General features: G+C 36.7%; 2 protein-coding genes across 4 annotated transcripts; one reads left to right on the plus strand and one right to left on the minus strand.

Annotated features, from left to right (window-relative positions):
• Positions 1-443: 443 nt before the first annotated feature.
• On the plus strand, positions 444-7,465 carry LOC119069328. 3 transcript variants are annotated; one of them, XM_037173390.1, is made up of 3 exons: positions 444-548; positions 5,905-6,105; positions 6,413-7,465. In XM_037173390.1, exons 1-3 carry the CDS (start codon positions 531-533, stop codon positions 7,385-7,387), a joined length of 1,194 nt encoding a protein of 397 aa, XP_037029285.1. In that variant the 5' UTR covers positions 444-530; the 3' UTR covers positions 7,388-7,465. The 3 variants fall into 3 exon arrangements, with proteins under 3 accessions (XP_037029285.1, XP_037029284.1, XP_037029286.1); XM_037173389.1 differs by lacking the exon at positions 444-548 and adding an exon at positions 681-858; XM_037173391.1 differs by lacking the exon at positions 444-548 and adding an exon at positions 5,338-5,816.
• Positions 7,466-8,668: 1,203 nt separating this feature from the next.
• On the minus strand, positions 8,669-17,356 carry LOC119069326 (prosaposin). The gene is made up of 13 exons (XM_037173384.1): positions 17,145-17,356; positions 16,926-17,028; positions 11,988-12,719; positions 11,701-11,914; positions 11,383-11,640; positions 11,009-11,314; positions 10,748-10,952; positions 10,444-10,586; positions 9,856-10,369; positions 9,653-9,792; positions 9,422-9,560; positions 9,143-9,246; positions 8,669-9,047 (listed from the first exon to the last, which is right to left on the minus strand). Exons 1-13 carry the CDS (start codon positions 17,182-17,184, stop codon positions 9,003-9,005), a joined length of 2,943 nt encoding a protein of 980 aa, XP_037029279.1. The 5' UTR covers positions 17,185-17,356; the 3' UTR covers positions 8,669-9,002.

Below are 17,356 nucleotides of genomic sequence, written 5' to 3' on the forward strand. Positions count from 1 at the left end.
GAGACACAATACGTAATTTCCTTTGTTTGTTCCATTGCCAAGTAAGGTATTTAAGGTAAGGTAATTCAAAAATTTGTGTCAAAGTTTCGTCGACCTTGAAGAAAAGTTCGCTTTTCCTCTCAATTTTGAGTAAAAATGTTTAGAATTGGAATGGGCACAGCTCTTATGAGACAAAAAAAAACAACATAAACAAAAACAATTAGTACACAAAACGCCTTTCGTCTGATTGATCTGCATTTAATAATTTCGGGCTTCCTCATACCAGTCAAAATAGATTAATTTCTGGTATTCAGCCACAGTGCCGAGTACTTTTTATTAACGAAACAAAAAGATAAAAATAAAAAAAAAATCAAAATATTACACATCGTCCGTCTCATATTATTATTTATATGCCATACAAGTGTGCATGGTATATATTTTGACTAAATCCAAAGCGAAATCATACCATTCAGTCGTCAGTCTATATAACTCTGGTAAAACGAATCTCTGCTGGTAGTCATAGAGTGCAGATTGTAACAAGCGGATCGGATATGATAAAACTTAAATTGGTGAGCTAAAGCAACTCTAACTTCTAATTTCAATAAAAAAAAAAAATTAAAATTTTTCGAATTACCATGGTTTGTCTGGGATGCAATTTTGATTTAATTAATTAATTCAAAATTTTACGCGAATTTTATGTACGATGTGTATGTTGTAGCCGTTGAATTGTTTAATTAAATAAATAAAATTAAATTTTTGTTGTGAATGAAATTAAGGAAAGATGGAAAAAAACATAAGTTCGCGATTGTGTGCGGTCTGCTGGTTAACGCATGTTAGGTTTTAATGTTTTTCATCAACACCAACGGCAACAAAAAAAAGGTGATCATCAAATAATAAGAAAAAGATTATACAGAAATTATAAAAGAAAGTGATGATGATGGTCATTCAAGATTTTGTGTTTGTTTACAATGTGAATATATGGTTATTTGGCTGGGTAATATTGTGACTGGCGCGTGTGTATTTACCATGAATTGATGAAATGTATTTATTTCCTTTAATTTTTTTTTGTAAATAAATTTTCAATAAGTCTTCTTGATCTCATTACTGTTTGGTCGGTCTGAGTTATATCATGTGATATAATAGAAAAAATTATGATTTGAACGAAAAATAAATTCTTTTGTGTAACAGTCCAAAAAATGTTGTGGTATAACAATAAAATCGAAAATTGAAGACGATGGAAGGCGATTATGTTACATGAATCGACACTATAATATAATAATTGATGATGGCAATGGTGATCATAAATTTACGCACAGTGTGAAAGTATAGAAATGAAAATTATTACGACGGTTTCGTTTAATGGTATAATCTAGAGATGAGTGGATCAAACTTGAATTGACAATGTTACTTTCGTTGGGAGTATGAACAATATTTTCCAATGACCGTGAAAGTGAAAAAGAAATTGCACGTTGATCTTAATTGATGTTTACATTGTTGTTGTATTTAGTGCAATGTGTGCAAGGTAGATGTATTGAATGTTTGTGTGTGATGTGAATTGCGGTTACTGCTTTTTTTTCTGGTTAAATTAATAAGTTTGATTAATTTCGCAAAAATAGATTTCCTGTATTCCGAAATGTAATAAATGAAAAAATTCATGATTGAATTATGTAAGCTTACAACTGCGAAATGTGTGTAGAGCCTCACGAATGTGAATGTTTATTTTAAAATTGAAATTGAGATATGTATACCGAGATATTGTATTATCGTGTCTCTCATGTTACATTTGTTTGTTGCATGATAATAGGATGGTACAAGTAATTACCTATTTTCAATACGCTTGAGATCTTCCAGATGTCCCATTAAAAAGGATTTTTTCTCTCATCAAATTGAAAATATGAACACAGACCAGACAAGATTGAATTCCTCATAAATAAATTCTGTATTCAGTATCAAAACCGTCTAATCAAAGCTTAAAGCCGAAATACCCAGTAGATTTTGCCTTGTAAATATTCTAAATGACTGAAAGTTTCGAAACTGCCAAGTATAAAACTAGCTAAGGCATGTATTGAAACAAGGTATGGAACGCCCTTTTTTCATTCACATTAGACGGACGAAATAGGGTGGTTATATACCCTGTTTAGCAGGTCCTAGCAGTTTTATACTCGGGAATGAGATACCAGAGAATTTATGGTGCTTGTAACTGCTCTCATAGATTTAGAATAATTCTGCGACACAGTACAGAATCCGTTTGAATGCTGTAAGTGATTTATCCATTCAAATATCTGATCAATCTTCGTAATACAACGTTCGCAGATTTTTTTTTCGAAAGAAAGTCATCCGCAGATACCGGAAATAAAAGTGCACTGAATGATAAAGGATGAATCTTTGATAAATATTTCGATACTTTTATTCCCTTGACTGAAAGTCAAGGGTCTTACGCCAGAAAATACCCTAAAATGTTTGTTACCACACAATGTATGAAATGTTATCAAAAACGTAATTGTTTGTAACCTATTTTTCTTTGTCATCACGATAACTTGAGTAATTCATAACCGATTTTGATGATTTTTTTTTAATCGACGAGGAATGAAATTCCTGAGGTTAAGTTCGAAGATGAGCCATGTCGGGATAAAGCCCTGGAAATTATTCCAGAAAAACAGGATTTTACTCTGTTGATAATTGATAATACACCACTGATAATTGATATAATTGATAATTCCCTTCACTGTTGATAATTGATAATCTAATGTGTTATTCCCTTGACTGGCAGAAAATAGTGAACAATTTAGGTTCTTAAAATTATACATTTGACATTTGTAAGGTCAACTTCGACGATGAGCTATATGGGATCACCGCTTCGGAAGTTATCCCAGAAAATAGAAATGCAATGTATTAAATGAACATTATAAATGATATTCGATAATTGGTATTTGATAATTGATAATTGAAATTTTATATTTGATAATTAACAAGCGGCACCCAAAATTACATATAATGAAAAAAGTCAAGCAAATCTAACATTAGACAACTCCGACGAGTGTGATGTTTGCGGCCCGATCGAAGCGAGGGTCGTAATTCACACGAGTCGCGGTATCTTATTGTCACATTAGACAACTCGGACGAGCAAGTTTGCGATCAGAGCAAATATAATATTAGACAACTCTGACGTGTGTGATGTTAGCGGCCCGAGCGAAGAGAGGGTCGTAATTCACACGAGTTGCGGTATCGTATCGTTAGACAGCTCGGACGAACGAGAAGTTTGCGGCCAAAGCAAATCGAACATTAGACAACTCGGACGAGTGTGAAGTTTGCAGCCCGAGCGAAGCGAGGGTTGTAATTCACACGAGTCGCGGTTATTTATTGCAAAATTAGACAGCGAGTCGTGATATTTTGCTTATTACAAAAGAAATAAATTTATGAGTAATTTGAGATTTTTTAGATCCTAAATGTGATGATGTTTAAGGTCAAAATATTGTCATTTGCTTGGACTACAGAAATTGTCCATTCTTAACCAGATGAAAAAATCAATGAAAATAAATTAAGATATCTATAAAAGTCTAATCTGATTGACTATGAAGTTTACCAACATTACCAACCAGCAAAAGACAACATTATTTTGGGAAAATTATCAGTCAAGGGACCCGACCCGCCCAAAAAGGTGGGACCTAGTATGTAGATGGTCGCAAAAGTGATCATAGTCGATAGCTGCCAAATTAGAGTACTATTTTGTATGAAATGGTTTTTTACAGTGTTTTACAATTGTGTGACACACTGTCAAGTTTCGTTTCAGTACCCTATTTAGAGTACCACTCATGCTTGAAGGGCGTTGACTGAATAAAAATGAGGGGGCGCTGTTGAAAAGGTTTCTGACTTTGATTGTTTTCTTAACTTTTCACGAGATACTTTCCCGAATTAAAAATCATTTGTGCAAAATTTCGATGCATGCTATAATGCCAAATTGCTTTAAATAACGTTCGGCATCGAAATAAATTATAAAAATGTTTTGTTTGGAATTAGAGTTCAATGCAGGCATGAGCGCCGACGGAGAAACCTCGGCGGCGGCTAGCCGAAAAAAATTTCTGAGCGGCGGCGAAAAAGTCGGCTTGAGCCGGCTTAAAACGGCTCGGCTGGAGGTTCCTTTTAACTTTTTTTTAAAATAAAAACGTTTAGATAAATGGACTAAAAACATTCATGGAAAATGAACTAGTAAGCATGAAAATGAAATTGTACGGAAAGCGAAAATGTAGGTAGATTAGGTTGTTCAAAGTGCAAGTGGAACTGGTCTTGTTACAAGCAAGTCTCTAAGTCTAAGGTTCACTAACACGTCAAGTTTTATTGCCTCAAAACTTGAACTAAATGGAAAATCATGCTCCAGTACACTCATTTAACTCATTAAGAAAATGGTTTTCGAGAAGAAATCGAAAGCTCACGAAAATCAAGTAAAAATTGAAAAGAAAAAAAATCGAGAAAATTCGCAAAGATCGATAAAGTTTTCTCAAATTTGTGAATTAACTGATTGTGCGCCTTCGGCTCGTTCCGCAAAGGTCATACTTGCCAAAACAACAAACTTAGAAGCGAGGACGTAATATACCATTCTGGAAAATTCATGAAAATTCAAGAAAATTTTCAAAATTTTCTTAATTTTGAAAAAAAAATTCAAAAAGTACTTGAGCTGCTTAGGATCAACAGGAATCTCGGTTTTCAAAATTATTTCACCCATTCACCTTTCGAAATCTTTATTTCATTTTCCAGCCGTTTCAAGCCGGCTTGAGCCGTGTTTTTGGCACCGGCTCGGCTGCGGCGCGGCTTGCTCAAAAATGGCCGGCGGTGGCTTGATCGGCGGCTTATTTTCGGCGGCGCTCATGCCTGGTTCAATGCAACAGAAAAAAAACGGTAAAAATTTGTCAAAATGGTATTTTTGGTGAGTCGTCAAAGTTAGCCGACTATAAAAAATTGAATGGATCCTGAACTTGAAAATTCTTAGATTCAAATAGAAAATGATTCGATTTTTGCTCAAGTGAACTTCCGACAACTAGGGTAAGAATTTTTTTTAGGCTTATCCTTTCCCATCGCATACCACTTCTGTCTTATGTTCGGCTTCCCTATCAAAGAAACTTATTTTCGCACCTAGCCTCAACAAGCATATTAAGTTTGTGCATGCTGTAAAATTCAATTCCTCAATTTGAGGATCCTGTTATTGTTGGTTTGTCAGCATCGCTTGCGGTAGTATTTGTTTCTATAAGTACATTTTCTAATTGAATAATAGAACACATATTCTAAATTTTATTGCTGTATTCAGTTATCAACAATCGAATCTACATTATAACTACAATCGACAAATATTAAGATTTCCTGAAATTTGATTCCATCCATTTATTAGAAGAAAAACATAAATTACCAATCTCACTCATCACCCGAAGGCAATTAATTTGTCTGGTTAAGTATCACAAAAACGTTAACCGTATTTTTTTTCAGCTGATCGCTCCAAGGTTTCTGAACAAAAACTCCTAGTTCAATGTCAAAGAACATTCATACGATAAAGCAATTGTTTTATTGTTACCATTGTAAATACGAATTAATATCCAGCTGTTCAAGAGTGGAATCTTAAATGTATTTGTGCTAATTGGCTGTTTATAGTTGAACACTCTCGATTTGATACCACCACTTATTACATACCGTTTGGTATCTTTATGAATAAAACGTGTAAAACCAGCCAATTTTCATAATTATAATTTATTTCGATCTTACTGCAAACGACTCATTGATTAGTGAGAATGAGTCGAGTTACATTTTATTCGCAAAGATTGAAGAGTACGGACGATTTTAGAGATTAAATGGTACAAGTGGTTTTGGTTTCAATCGAAAGAAAATCATAAAATTAAACGGATTTAAATTGAGACACATTTATCTGTTATTGTTTCGCAGGCAACTATTTCGTGCGTTGTTATCATATTCATCAGCGTACAATTTGTAGCCGCCCAATCGTATGATCCTGCTTATGAATATGACGAAGATGTGCACCAGTACAGCGATGATGGCCAGTACATCAATTATCCGACTTTTGGACTACGTGAAGCAGCCAGCACTAAACTGAACCGTACGACTAGTCAAAGCAAGAAAGTAGAGGTTTGACATAGAAATTTTTTACGTTGAAAGCTAGCTATAGCTAGTCTAATCCGCTCCAATGCGATAGGTCTATTGTTGGGGGTCGTGCAATGATGACGTCTGCATTCCATTTGCGGTGTTCAAGAATTGTCAAGATTGTTTTGTAAGTCTGATGGAGAGTCAATAATCTGGAAAAATATGTGAACGTCATTGCACCACCCTTAATATGAAAGTATGCAGCCACAGAGGATTTTTTTTTTTTAAGAATTCACTAGAATTCGCGAGCAACTAATTAAATTCAAAAATATTTTTCTTATCCATCTTTCAGACGGCAGTAAAACATACAACTCCACGCGGTAGCTATAGACGACGATCGACGTTCTCGACGACAAATAACCCGACAACAAAATATACGCCCACACAACGGGTTCAAATTATACCAACATCATCTCCTCGCAGTAAATTGCATGAACCCGGTCGTATCTTAACGAAAAACGAATTTGTATTCGTTAACGAAATTGAACAAACGAAAAACTTCACTACATCCGATGAAGTTCAACAACATTTCAAAGAGTTGAATTTCGGCAGCATAGCTGATGGTGAATTGAAATCTCCGTCACGTTTCATTGAGACAACATACAAAATTGATCATTCGCAATATGCAGACAACAGCGGTCACAGCATTCAAATAACGGATCATAATTTCGACTCAAAGAATCTGTTCAGCAGTGATGTTACGGCAAAGAAAGTTGAAAATTCCGACGGATCTGGCTATTTCAAAACGATCGGAAAGTACGATTTGAATAAGCTATCACATCGGCCCAACAAGTATCCGATCCATGACAAACTCAAAACGGATCTCGCTGTTGCCGATTTGCAGTTACACTCTTTCCCACGACCACTGAAAAATTTCCACCATCAACACCTACCGCACTCTTATTCCTATACCACCGAGAAATCGACAACAAAATCCGCAGCTACTCAAGAACAAATTAAATTGTACAACGACGACGTGAAAAAGCATTACGATCGAGTACTCGAACAAAAACTCCGAACCAGCAAAGATCCAGCAGACAAAGCAAAATATCACCAATTTATCAAAGCAATGGAAGATGAAAAAATTGAACAGCAGAGTGCAAGTATACGAGATCTGAAACGACAACGACCGATAGTCAAGCCAGCTAGACCGCGACCATTTTCGCATGAAACAAGGACCAAATCACCGGAGAAAACATTCGGTTTGGGCTATTACAAATTGGGCATAACGTACACGGAGCGGCCCTATAAATTTCCATTCTTGTGAATTCGATGTGTGCTCTCTTAGTTTTTATTAAAATTAATTTATTTGAAGTTAAATTAAATATAATGTAAATGATGCTCGAACGAGTTTGTTTGTTTGGTTACCGCTGAAAATTCTAGCCCTTAGTGTTCACATTAGGAAAATTTAGGAAAAACGTTGTTCCTAACTTATGCTAAAAGGATTTTCTAGCATGTGTTAGGGCTATTACTATTACAACACTATTGAATGTGTACCATGGTGATGGAAAAGTTCAAAAAATCAGCCAAAAGTATTTTTATTTTGAGAGAAAACCATTAACAACGTGATAAACGTTTACTCTTGAACACCACTAAACAGATAAATGAATGACAACGAATGGCTTTTTACAAATTCTCTTCATATCCTAAGGTTTCTTTCGAACTAGTCCAGCCCTAGTTCTAAATACAGTATTTAACCTGTTACAGACGGCAAACATTTGACCAGGATTATTATCGGGTCTATTACTTTAATCTGTCAACGTATTTTTAAATGGTTGATTTCAAATCTTGTACTTCAATATGTTAACATGCATTTTACTATATAAAGAACCATATTAGCCAGAGATTGTTATTATTTTTGTTGAAACAGATGAATAGCCGTATGTGACAGGTCTTACTGCAGGTACATCAAAATGATGTCAAATTATAGTGATCTAAGATATCTAATATTTCATTCGCGGCGCTTTTTCCTCTGAAATTGTTTCCATAGCCATCGTTCGCACAGTGCGCGTACGCATCCCTATCACAGAAGGGAAACAATCTGTGCAGTTTTCTTTCTTGGGACCTATCCGTAAGACTTTCGACTTCTGGTAGCGTAATGGCTTCTGGGAGTGTAACTGCTGCTAGGATTTGACGACTTCTAAGATTGTAACGACTTCTGGGAGTGTAAAGGCTTCTGGGAGTGTAAAGGCTTCTGGGAGTGTAATGGCTTCTGGGAATGTAACGGCTACTGGGAGTGAAACTACTTCTAAGAATGTAACGACGTCTCAGAGTGTGACGACTTCAGAGAGTGTGACTGACGCCTTCTAAGAGTGTAACGACTTCTAAGAGTGTAACGACTTCTAAGAGTGTAACGTCTTCTAAGAGTGTAACGACTTCTAAGAGTGTAACGACTTCTAAGAGTGTAACGACTTCTAAGAGTGTAACGACTTCAAAAATTGTAACGACTTCAAAAATTGTAACGACTTCTGGGTGAGTAGTGCCTGTTGAGTGACAATTTATTGTTAATAAAACGAAATCAGAAAAACTTCAACATGTCCGTCATTTCTTTAAAAAAAAACTTTATTGAAACAGCCATTGTCTTCAACATCAAAATAATTCATTTTGATGTTATCTATCATCTTTAGTCATTCATTTTTATTATAGTTAAGATTTCCTACTTCTACAATATTATTCACTTTACACAACAGTTTAATGGAAACGGAACGAAAAAAAAAATTAATTTAAAAAAAAGACCATAAAAATGTACGAAAAATATATGAAAAGAGAAGAAAATGATTTATCTTTTCACTAATTTCGTTTAAATATATTTGATTTAAAAAAAGAAAAGAAGAAATATTTCAGCCAATATAACTGAGCCATATTTAAGACACTGATGGAATTTACAGATTGGTTAACCAACCATTCGTCTCGCAATACTTAGTTGCCTATTTAAAAAAAAAAAGAATATTTAAAGTTCAGTTGAGAAATAATGACTCAAATTAGATACGGCAACATGGAATTCGTAAATCTTTCTACTTACATCACAATCTTTGGCATTATCGACATGAGAACACCAGTACGATGGACCATATGTACATTTAGAATCACCCAACAAGTGTGACTTTTTGTCGGTCGCTGGTTTAGCTGATAATAATTAAAGGAAAAAAATTCACATTTGGGTGAATGAGTCAACGAAACAAAATATCTGTTCTGCAGCATCAACGTCTTTACAATTTAAAACATTTGTTTTTTGTTGTTGAAAACATTGTAAATACGAGTGCACCGTTACCCGAATGGGAATAATAAATAAGTTACTCACCGTCGGTGTGTTCGATTTGCACGAATGACTGATATTCATCTGGGAAACACATGCCAATTTGTGAACAAACTGTTTGAAGTTCACCTTTAGTTATAATGTTAATCATACTCTGTCCATATGATTCAACCAGGGTGATGCACTGGAAATCGAAAAAATGGTTTCTTTTATAATGACTGACTCAAATGAACACCGAGGAAAGTGGTCATCCATTGGGGATGAGTGTGCACTTACTCGATCGTAGTATTTTCCGGGTAATTTTGTACAGATTTTCTCCACAAGATGCTCCACGTCATGCTCATAAGTTGGATCGTCCAATATTTTCGCTAAAGTTTGGGTCGATGCATGGCATATGGCACATTCAATCACTTCAACTGGAATTAAACGGAACGGTTAGAATTGACCGCCCGCATTCCAATCTCTATTTTGGAAATTACCTTTGCTCTCGACGATCTTCGGAGCGGTACACAAATGCATCTCAATGCAAAGCTGTTTTGGCGGACTGGTTGCAAGCAGAGTGATGATCAACGAACCATAGTCGTCGACAAATTTGGTACATTTGTCGCTAACAGTTTTCGGTAGCTTTTTGCAGATGTTGCGAACGGTGTTCTCAATTTCCGTTTGAGTTTCTTTGTCTTTCAATTCGGTTTCCAATTGGGTCATTACATATTCACAAATCACACACGACGGCGAATCGGACACTTGTCCAACGGCTGTGCCCTGTTCAATTTTCGATGGAATTGCTACAACGGATACTTGCAACGCCTCGTCGACCAGTAAATTATCCTCGGCAAAGCACATGCCCAATTCACTGCAAATGGCTTTCGGTGTCATTTCCTTCAGCATCAGATCAATGATTTGATCGCCGTATTTCGTGATGATTTGGCTGCACTTGTTCTTCAGTTTGTGTAGTCTGTCACAAGCATGTTGCAGAGCTCGTTTGATATCCTCCTGTTAAATGAATTCGCAGTTGCAAAATGTGAGCGAATGATTACGAGGATGGGTATTTGGGGGGACAATTTTACCTTCGAGTTTTTGTTGTGGATATTTTTCTCGATCTCCTTCACAATCTGTTCGCACAGTATACAGTTCGGTGTGGCGACGTATTCAACCTCTTTGGTTTTGATGGGTTGGCCATTGTATGTGTAATCGGGAATTTCGTTCGTCTCTGTGTAAACAGGTCACCAGGTCAATGAGATCAAAATTATGCAACACATTGGCTCAATGTCATTGAGTGTGTAATATAGTGAGATGATTCGTCACAGTTTACAATCTGACCTCATATGAGTAACCATCCCACAAACACTACGACCAAAAAGTAAGACTTACCAATATCTCCGCCTGTGATCGGAACAAAGGTCAGCTTGGAATCGGTGCACAGTTTCAAGTAAACGCAAATTTGTTGTGGCGTGAAATCATCGGCTAACATTTTCAATAGCTCAGCGGTGTACGTGTCAACGAAGTCATTACATTCCGGCTGCAATTTATTGGTCAAATGTGAGCACAATCCCTTCAATGTACGCTTGATGTTTTCCTGGAATTCGATTAATTGAGCAAATGTGGCCGAAATCTTGTTGCACAGTCACTTACAGTCGATTTATCGTCTTTCAACAGTGTCACTGCCTCCTGAACAGCGAACAAACACAATGGACATTTTTCGGAACCGGAATTCTGGGCATTAATAGTAACGTCAATGGGTTCGGGTGCAAACACTTCAACGTCGCCGGAATTTTTCGGACACATGTACAGTCTGGGACAAATGTCCTTCGGGTCGATTTCTTGGATCAGAAGGGCGATCAGCGCATCACCATAACTTTGAACGAAACTGTGACATGTTTCCGTAATCGCTTTCGGCAATTTGTCGCATGCTTCAGCAACGGCTTTCTTGATATTTTCCTACGGAACGAAGGTTAACTCTCGTTATTGTCCACTCCATCCTCAACACAATTATTTTCACAATTTACCTCATTCTTTGGTGAAGCCATGGTCTCCTGAACGAAATGTAAGAAGTATTCGCACATGGGACACCAGTCACCACCTTCGACCAACAGCTCTGGATTCGGTGCCATCAATAGGGTGTCAATGGGTAATTGGAAGCTTTGAACTTCTTTTGCACTGAAGGATGGCTCACCTTCGCCGAGGAGGAATTTCTTTGGTCTTGCAGTAATTGCTACCTCGACTTGTTGTGCAGAATCAACTGGCAATAGTGGCATGAACAGGGTCTACAGGCAAGAACGAAAAATGTAATTTGAAATCGTCAACTGTGATCAATCAGAACTTACTCCGGTCAACGAGTCTCCTAATCCTCTCGGACAGATTTCCATTAAGCAGCAAGCCTCTTTCTCATTTAGATCTTTCACCAAGGTGTTGTAGATGACGTCGTAGTATTCATCAACTATGCTCAGACATTCGGTTTTGAAACCTTTGGTTTGTTTGCAAAGACCTTCTAGGACTGACTTGAATTCCGTTTCGGTTGTGTTAGCAATGAGAAGATCTCTGTGAGAAATAGAGTCACACAACAGTCAGTACGATCGATATGAAATTCCAATTTTTAAAAATTAATTTTTACCTCAAATGACGTACTAATTGTTCGCACAATTCGCACGGAATATCATCACTGACAGCAACAAATCCAACATCCGACCTGGGACGAATTTCGACCGCTTCCGCGTGCTGATGATAATTGTCGGCACAGACTCCAGCCATGTGGCATAGAGAACCAGAATTGAAGCTCTTGTTCAATTCGTTGTAAATCTCGTTGAAATAAACCAGCACAATGTTGGCGCATGCATCAGAAAACGAGGACAATTTACCGCATACTCCCAATAATGAGTCGAGCACGTCGTCACGGCTTTTTCCATGGAATTTTTGTGAAATCAACGAGTCAACGCTGTTGCACTGTTCGCATGAAAGTTTCTTTGTCGATGTCGGAACAGCCTCTACGACCTCGTCTCTCGTTTCTTCCAACATTTTATCGATAGCCGCATTGTTGCACAATCCGGCAACGGTGCACACAGCCTGTGGATTCATTTGTGAAGCAAGGGCCTCAACCAATTCCGGAATGAAATCATCAACCAGCTTATCGCATTCTTTGCGTATTGGCTTCAACGGAATAAGATTACAGGAACCTTCAAATACGGCCTTCAGATCCTCTTGTGTCTCATTGCTTTCAAGTTGATCGCGTGCTTGACCAACCATATCTAAACAAATCTTACAGATTGAATCAGTGTCTTCGGGAACTGTGTGAGTTTCCCAGACAGTTTGGATGCAATGTTTGACGGCATTACAATGTTTGGCGTTCCTGTAACAAAAGAGTAAGCCAGAATTAGTCGAGGGAAACGTTGTACACAGAGTATATTGGCACCCCACTTCGATTCGCACAAATCAGACGATCCATCGAATAATAGAACAGAATTGTTTGATCGAATAAAGACATTCAATTAAAGTCTCTGAAAGTTATCAGAACTACACCGAACATCACTTCATTACAAAGCAGAATTTCAATCTTTTCGCATTCATTTCAAATTGTATGCTAATTTTGTGAAAGATGAAGGTCAATATCGAGACAGAACCAAAGTCTGAATCATTTGTGCACATTCGTGTGAAAGGAAATTTAATTAAATTTATGATTTCGTCAGTTCGAATCAAATTACAACTCAGGTTCTACCATTGTCGTATGTATGCGGTAAGCGGTAAAGTTTGTCGCAGCAATATAGAGGAAACGAAGCCCAATTGGAATGCGCGTTGACATTTTATTGTATTAAACTGCAGTCATTATAATCTCATATTTCACCTTCGCTGTGCCACAGCGTTACTCATATTCATGAGTGTATTTTGCTTTGTCGATAAAACGGCTAAATGGTCAATAAATCAATTCATTTTAATCATATTCACGGATTTCGAACGATATCTGAAGAAAATGGCAAAACTATTCGTGTGTCGTTACTCTTACACTATGATCACGCAAACAACAAACCGGTAGCATTGATAAAATGTTACAAAAATACGAGCGAATCGAATAAGTAAATGAAATTGTTTACATCAAAACTTTGGTAAATATTGTTGATAACCTTTGACCCTTTTTGACTACCTAAACCCGTTGGTTCTCAACTCCTAGCGCAAACAAAATGTATTTTCGACTAACTACGAAATTTTGTTTAAATTCCTTTTGTCAGCAGGAAAATCTTCGATGCATTTCGATTGATTTTGTAATAAATGCAAGCGCTCTCTCATGAAAGACGAGGCAGAAACATTTACTCACACACCTTTATATGATTCGTGACGAACCAATAATTTCAGTAGTCGGAAATATCTTTCGTATGTTTCTTCCTCAAAGTTTAAAGCGTTGCACAAAACAAACATTGCATCGCACAATTTGTAGAGCTTAGCAAGGAGTTCCGAGAAGAAGAGCGGTTATGATCGTAACTGATTCATTCGTAGATTCCCTGGTCAGGTATGCGTCGGTCAATGGAAAGCTGACCATGGAGGTATCCTAAATAGATCATCGACACATAAGACATTCGACTATTTTCATCTGACATGTACTTTGGAATCAAATGTTACAACGAACAATCGTACGGTTGGTTAGTAGGGCGTATCGAATTTTTAGAATTTTAGGGGCCGCGATAGCCTGTGTGCGGAAAACGTAGATCATTGAAAACTAATTCCAGGCATATGGTTGATGGATCCGAAGGTGCCCGGGAAGAAGTCCCCCCGGACGACTTTAACTTTCAAATGGTCATAACTCGGAAAGTTGAGAGTATTTCTGAAAACAATGTTCTAGCAGGATGTAGAGCGTTAAAAACTCTACAAAACTGCCAAAGAAACCGATGGTCCAAAAGGTGTGTCTGTCGAGGTTTTCTAACATCGAAAGTTCGACATTTTCGTTTTTGACTTTTATTTCCTGAGAGACAAATTATTAAGTTTAGCTTTTGGCGTGAGGTTGTAGAGGAGGTCGAGTACTACCAGTACACTAGGCATTGTCCCGGTCGGCGATCCATCCGAAACCACTTTTTCAACATTAATGAATGAACTTTTTAAGTGTATCCACGTCGCCCACGAAGCCAGTGCAGACACTGTAACCGGTGTTGCTGAGTCGAGGTAACCTTGGCCAGTAAGTGCACATAATATTCCATAACAGTAGCTGAACTCTTTTACAAAATATTTGGGATCTCGATGTAGCACATTATATTGACACGGTATACCACGAAGTTCAACCTTTTGTAAAAATATCGAAAAATGTGTATTTGCAACGAAATCGACTTCTTACTACTGTTCGTGGGTCAAATAACTAATTAAAACGATTATTTGTTGTTTTTCTCACAAATTTCACTTTCTCAGATTTTGTAGTACAAAATGTGCTACACCGAATTCTTAAATATTTTGTAAAAGAGTTCAGCTACTGTTATGGAATATTATGTGCACTTACTGGCCAAGGTTACCTCGACTCAGCAACACCGGTTACATTGTCTGTTACATTGGCTTCGTGGGCGACGTGGGTACACTTAAAAAGTCCATTCAAAAATGTTGAAAAAGTGGTTTCGGATGGATCGCCGACCGGGACAATGCCTAGTGTACTGGTAGTACTCGACCTCCTCTACAACCTCATGCCAAAAGCTAAAGTTAATAATTTGTCTCTCAGGAAATAAAAGTCAAAAACCAAAATCTCGAACTTTCGATGTTAGAAAACCTCGACAGACACACCTTTTGGACCATCGGTTTCTTTGGCAGTTTTGTAGAGTTTTTAACGCTCTACATCCTGCTAGAACATTGTTTTCAGAAATACTCTCAACTTTCCGAGTTATGACCATTTGAAAGTTAAAGTCGTCCGGGGGGACTTCTTCCCGGGCACCTTCGGATCCATCATCCATATGCCTGGACTTAGTTTTCAATGATCTACGTTTTCCGCACACAGGCTATCGCGGCCCTTAAAATTCTCAAAATTCGATACGCCCTATTGGTTAGTTAGTCCATAAATCAACTCTGGCTTTGTAGATCAAATACGAAAGTAAAAGAATCAATAAACCAATTCAGCGATAACGGACAACAACACAAACTCAAGCTAAATTCCCAATTGGTGATAACATGTCCGTTCTTTTATCTCTCTGCAGATCAGTAAAACATGTCAGTCTATTCAACTTAAATCGACTTATTCTATGGACCATGGACGGAAATCAATTTTCTGAGAGGTCGTAAAATAATCAAATTTTGACTGAATTCAATACGAAAAGGAAAAAGGCGGCCGTTTGACAGCTTAATTTGTTAGACTGAAAAGTGGTCTAAATTTTCTAAAATTTCGGAAATTTTCTCCGTCACTGAGCAGAAAAATTTACTTGCAAAAGTTCATTACATTGAGACGTATTTGAGTCACTATGACTGTGAATAATCGATAAAGTTATATTAGAAACCCTGGTTAACATTCCTGGCATGCAACTATGAAATTGTGCACACATTGTGTACACAATTCAAGACAATACAACAAAAACGTCGACAAAGTCATTATCATTAGGAACCAATTCAGAACGATGCTCTCTCACATTGTTAGCGTCGGTTTGATAAAGAAAAATTATTTCCATTCAGAGCATGATTCATAAAAATCCCGATGCATAAAAAAGGACCGAGACGTTTCTTTATGCGGGTCTATTGAACATAATTTTTATTTCATAATGTACGGGTGGTGACCACAAAATTGTAGTCACTATGTTGCCATTTGTTTTGATAATTTATTTTTGACTTCCTTTGTGTGGTTTTTTTTTAAGTTTCCTTTCATAGTAAGTATATCAATATAGCAGTCGATAAGAGACTTTTGTACAATCACCGAGACAGAAAGAAAATTTCTCGACTGCGAATATAATTTGAAAGTAATGATCGATCTGCTGAAATCGTCCGTCAAGACAATTTACTTAAGATGGGTATTTCTATTGCGTTTCAATTTGAAAATGAAATGGCATGACGATAATTATTTTGACAATAACATCTAAATTACCCGTCGAACTAAAACACATCGTTGAATGTCAAAATAACTTCTTTTTTTTGCAGATTCATTGCAATGCCTTTTTGGTGCATCGAAATAAAATAAAGAAGCTCTCGAGTGTTGGTAAATTATGGCAATAACAAAACAATATAAAAAGCGAATGTCTTAACTGAGTTGTTACGGCATAGAAATTGTATAGCGTAAGATCAGTTATGTGCTAATAATTAGAAATTTATTTTCAATAGTAAACCCACTAGAGCTGAAACAAAACCAAAAATCAATTCGTGGTTTACTGAATATATACAAAACGTATTTGTATGCAACCTCCTCCAGTCAGCCATATATAAACATTGTTTCCAAAACATATCTGCTTTGATGACAATATTTTGCCGATTAAAATACAAAAACAGTTGAAACGAGAAGTTCATTTTTCGTTCAACCGACCAATTAGTCATCACTCAAAAGACGATATTCCTTATCACGCTCATTGTAACTTGAAAATAAATTATAACAAAGGAAAATCCGAAAACTTACGTGATGTTCGAGCACCAGTATGACGGACCGTAGGTGCATTCTTTTGCCCCTAGCAATTTCGGTTTAGATTCACTAATTGGCGATGCGAAGATAACAGCTGCGCCTTAATTTAACAAAAAAAAAGAAGAAAGAAACCCGATTACCAACCAGATCACAATGCATTGATGGAATAGACAAAAACAATTTTGCTTGGATTTTTTTTCTTCTTATTGTACATACCCAAGAAACAGCCACAAAGGGCAAATAGAAATAATTTCATTTTCGTTTCACTTAATATTATGCTTTGGTTTAGATTTATACTCTAAATAAATAAAATGAAACGTATTAACGCGACGACGAAACTTTTGTTTTTGCTTGAACTTAATTCAATTAAAAGTGCGACACTCACAACTCTTACAATATATTTTTCAGATGTGTCATTCAAATAATAT

This window comes from Bradysia coprophila (genome assembly GCF_014529535.1).
Source record: "Bradysia coprophila strain Holo2 chromosome X unlocalized genomic scaffold, BU_Bcop_v1 contig_26, whole genome shotgun sequence".
Classification (NCBI taxonomy): Eukaryota; Metazoa; Arthropoda; class Insecta; order Diptera; family Sciaridae; genus Bradysia; species Bradysia coprophila.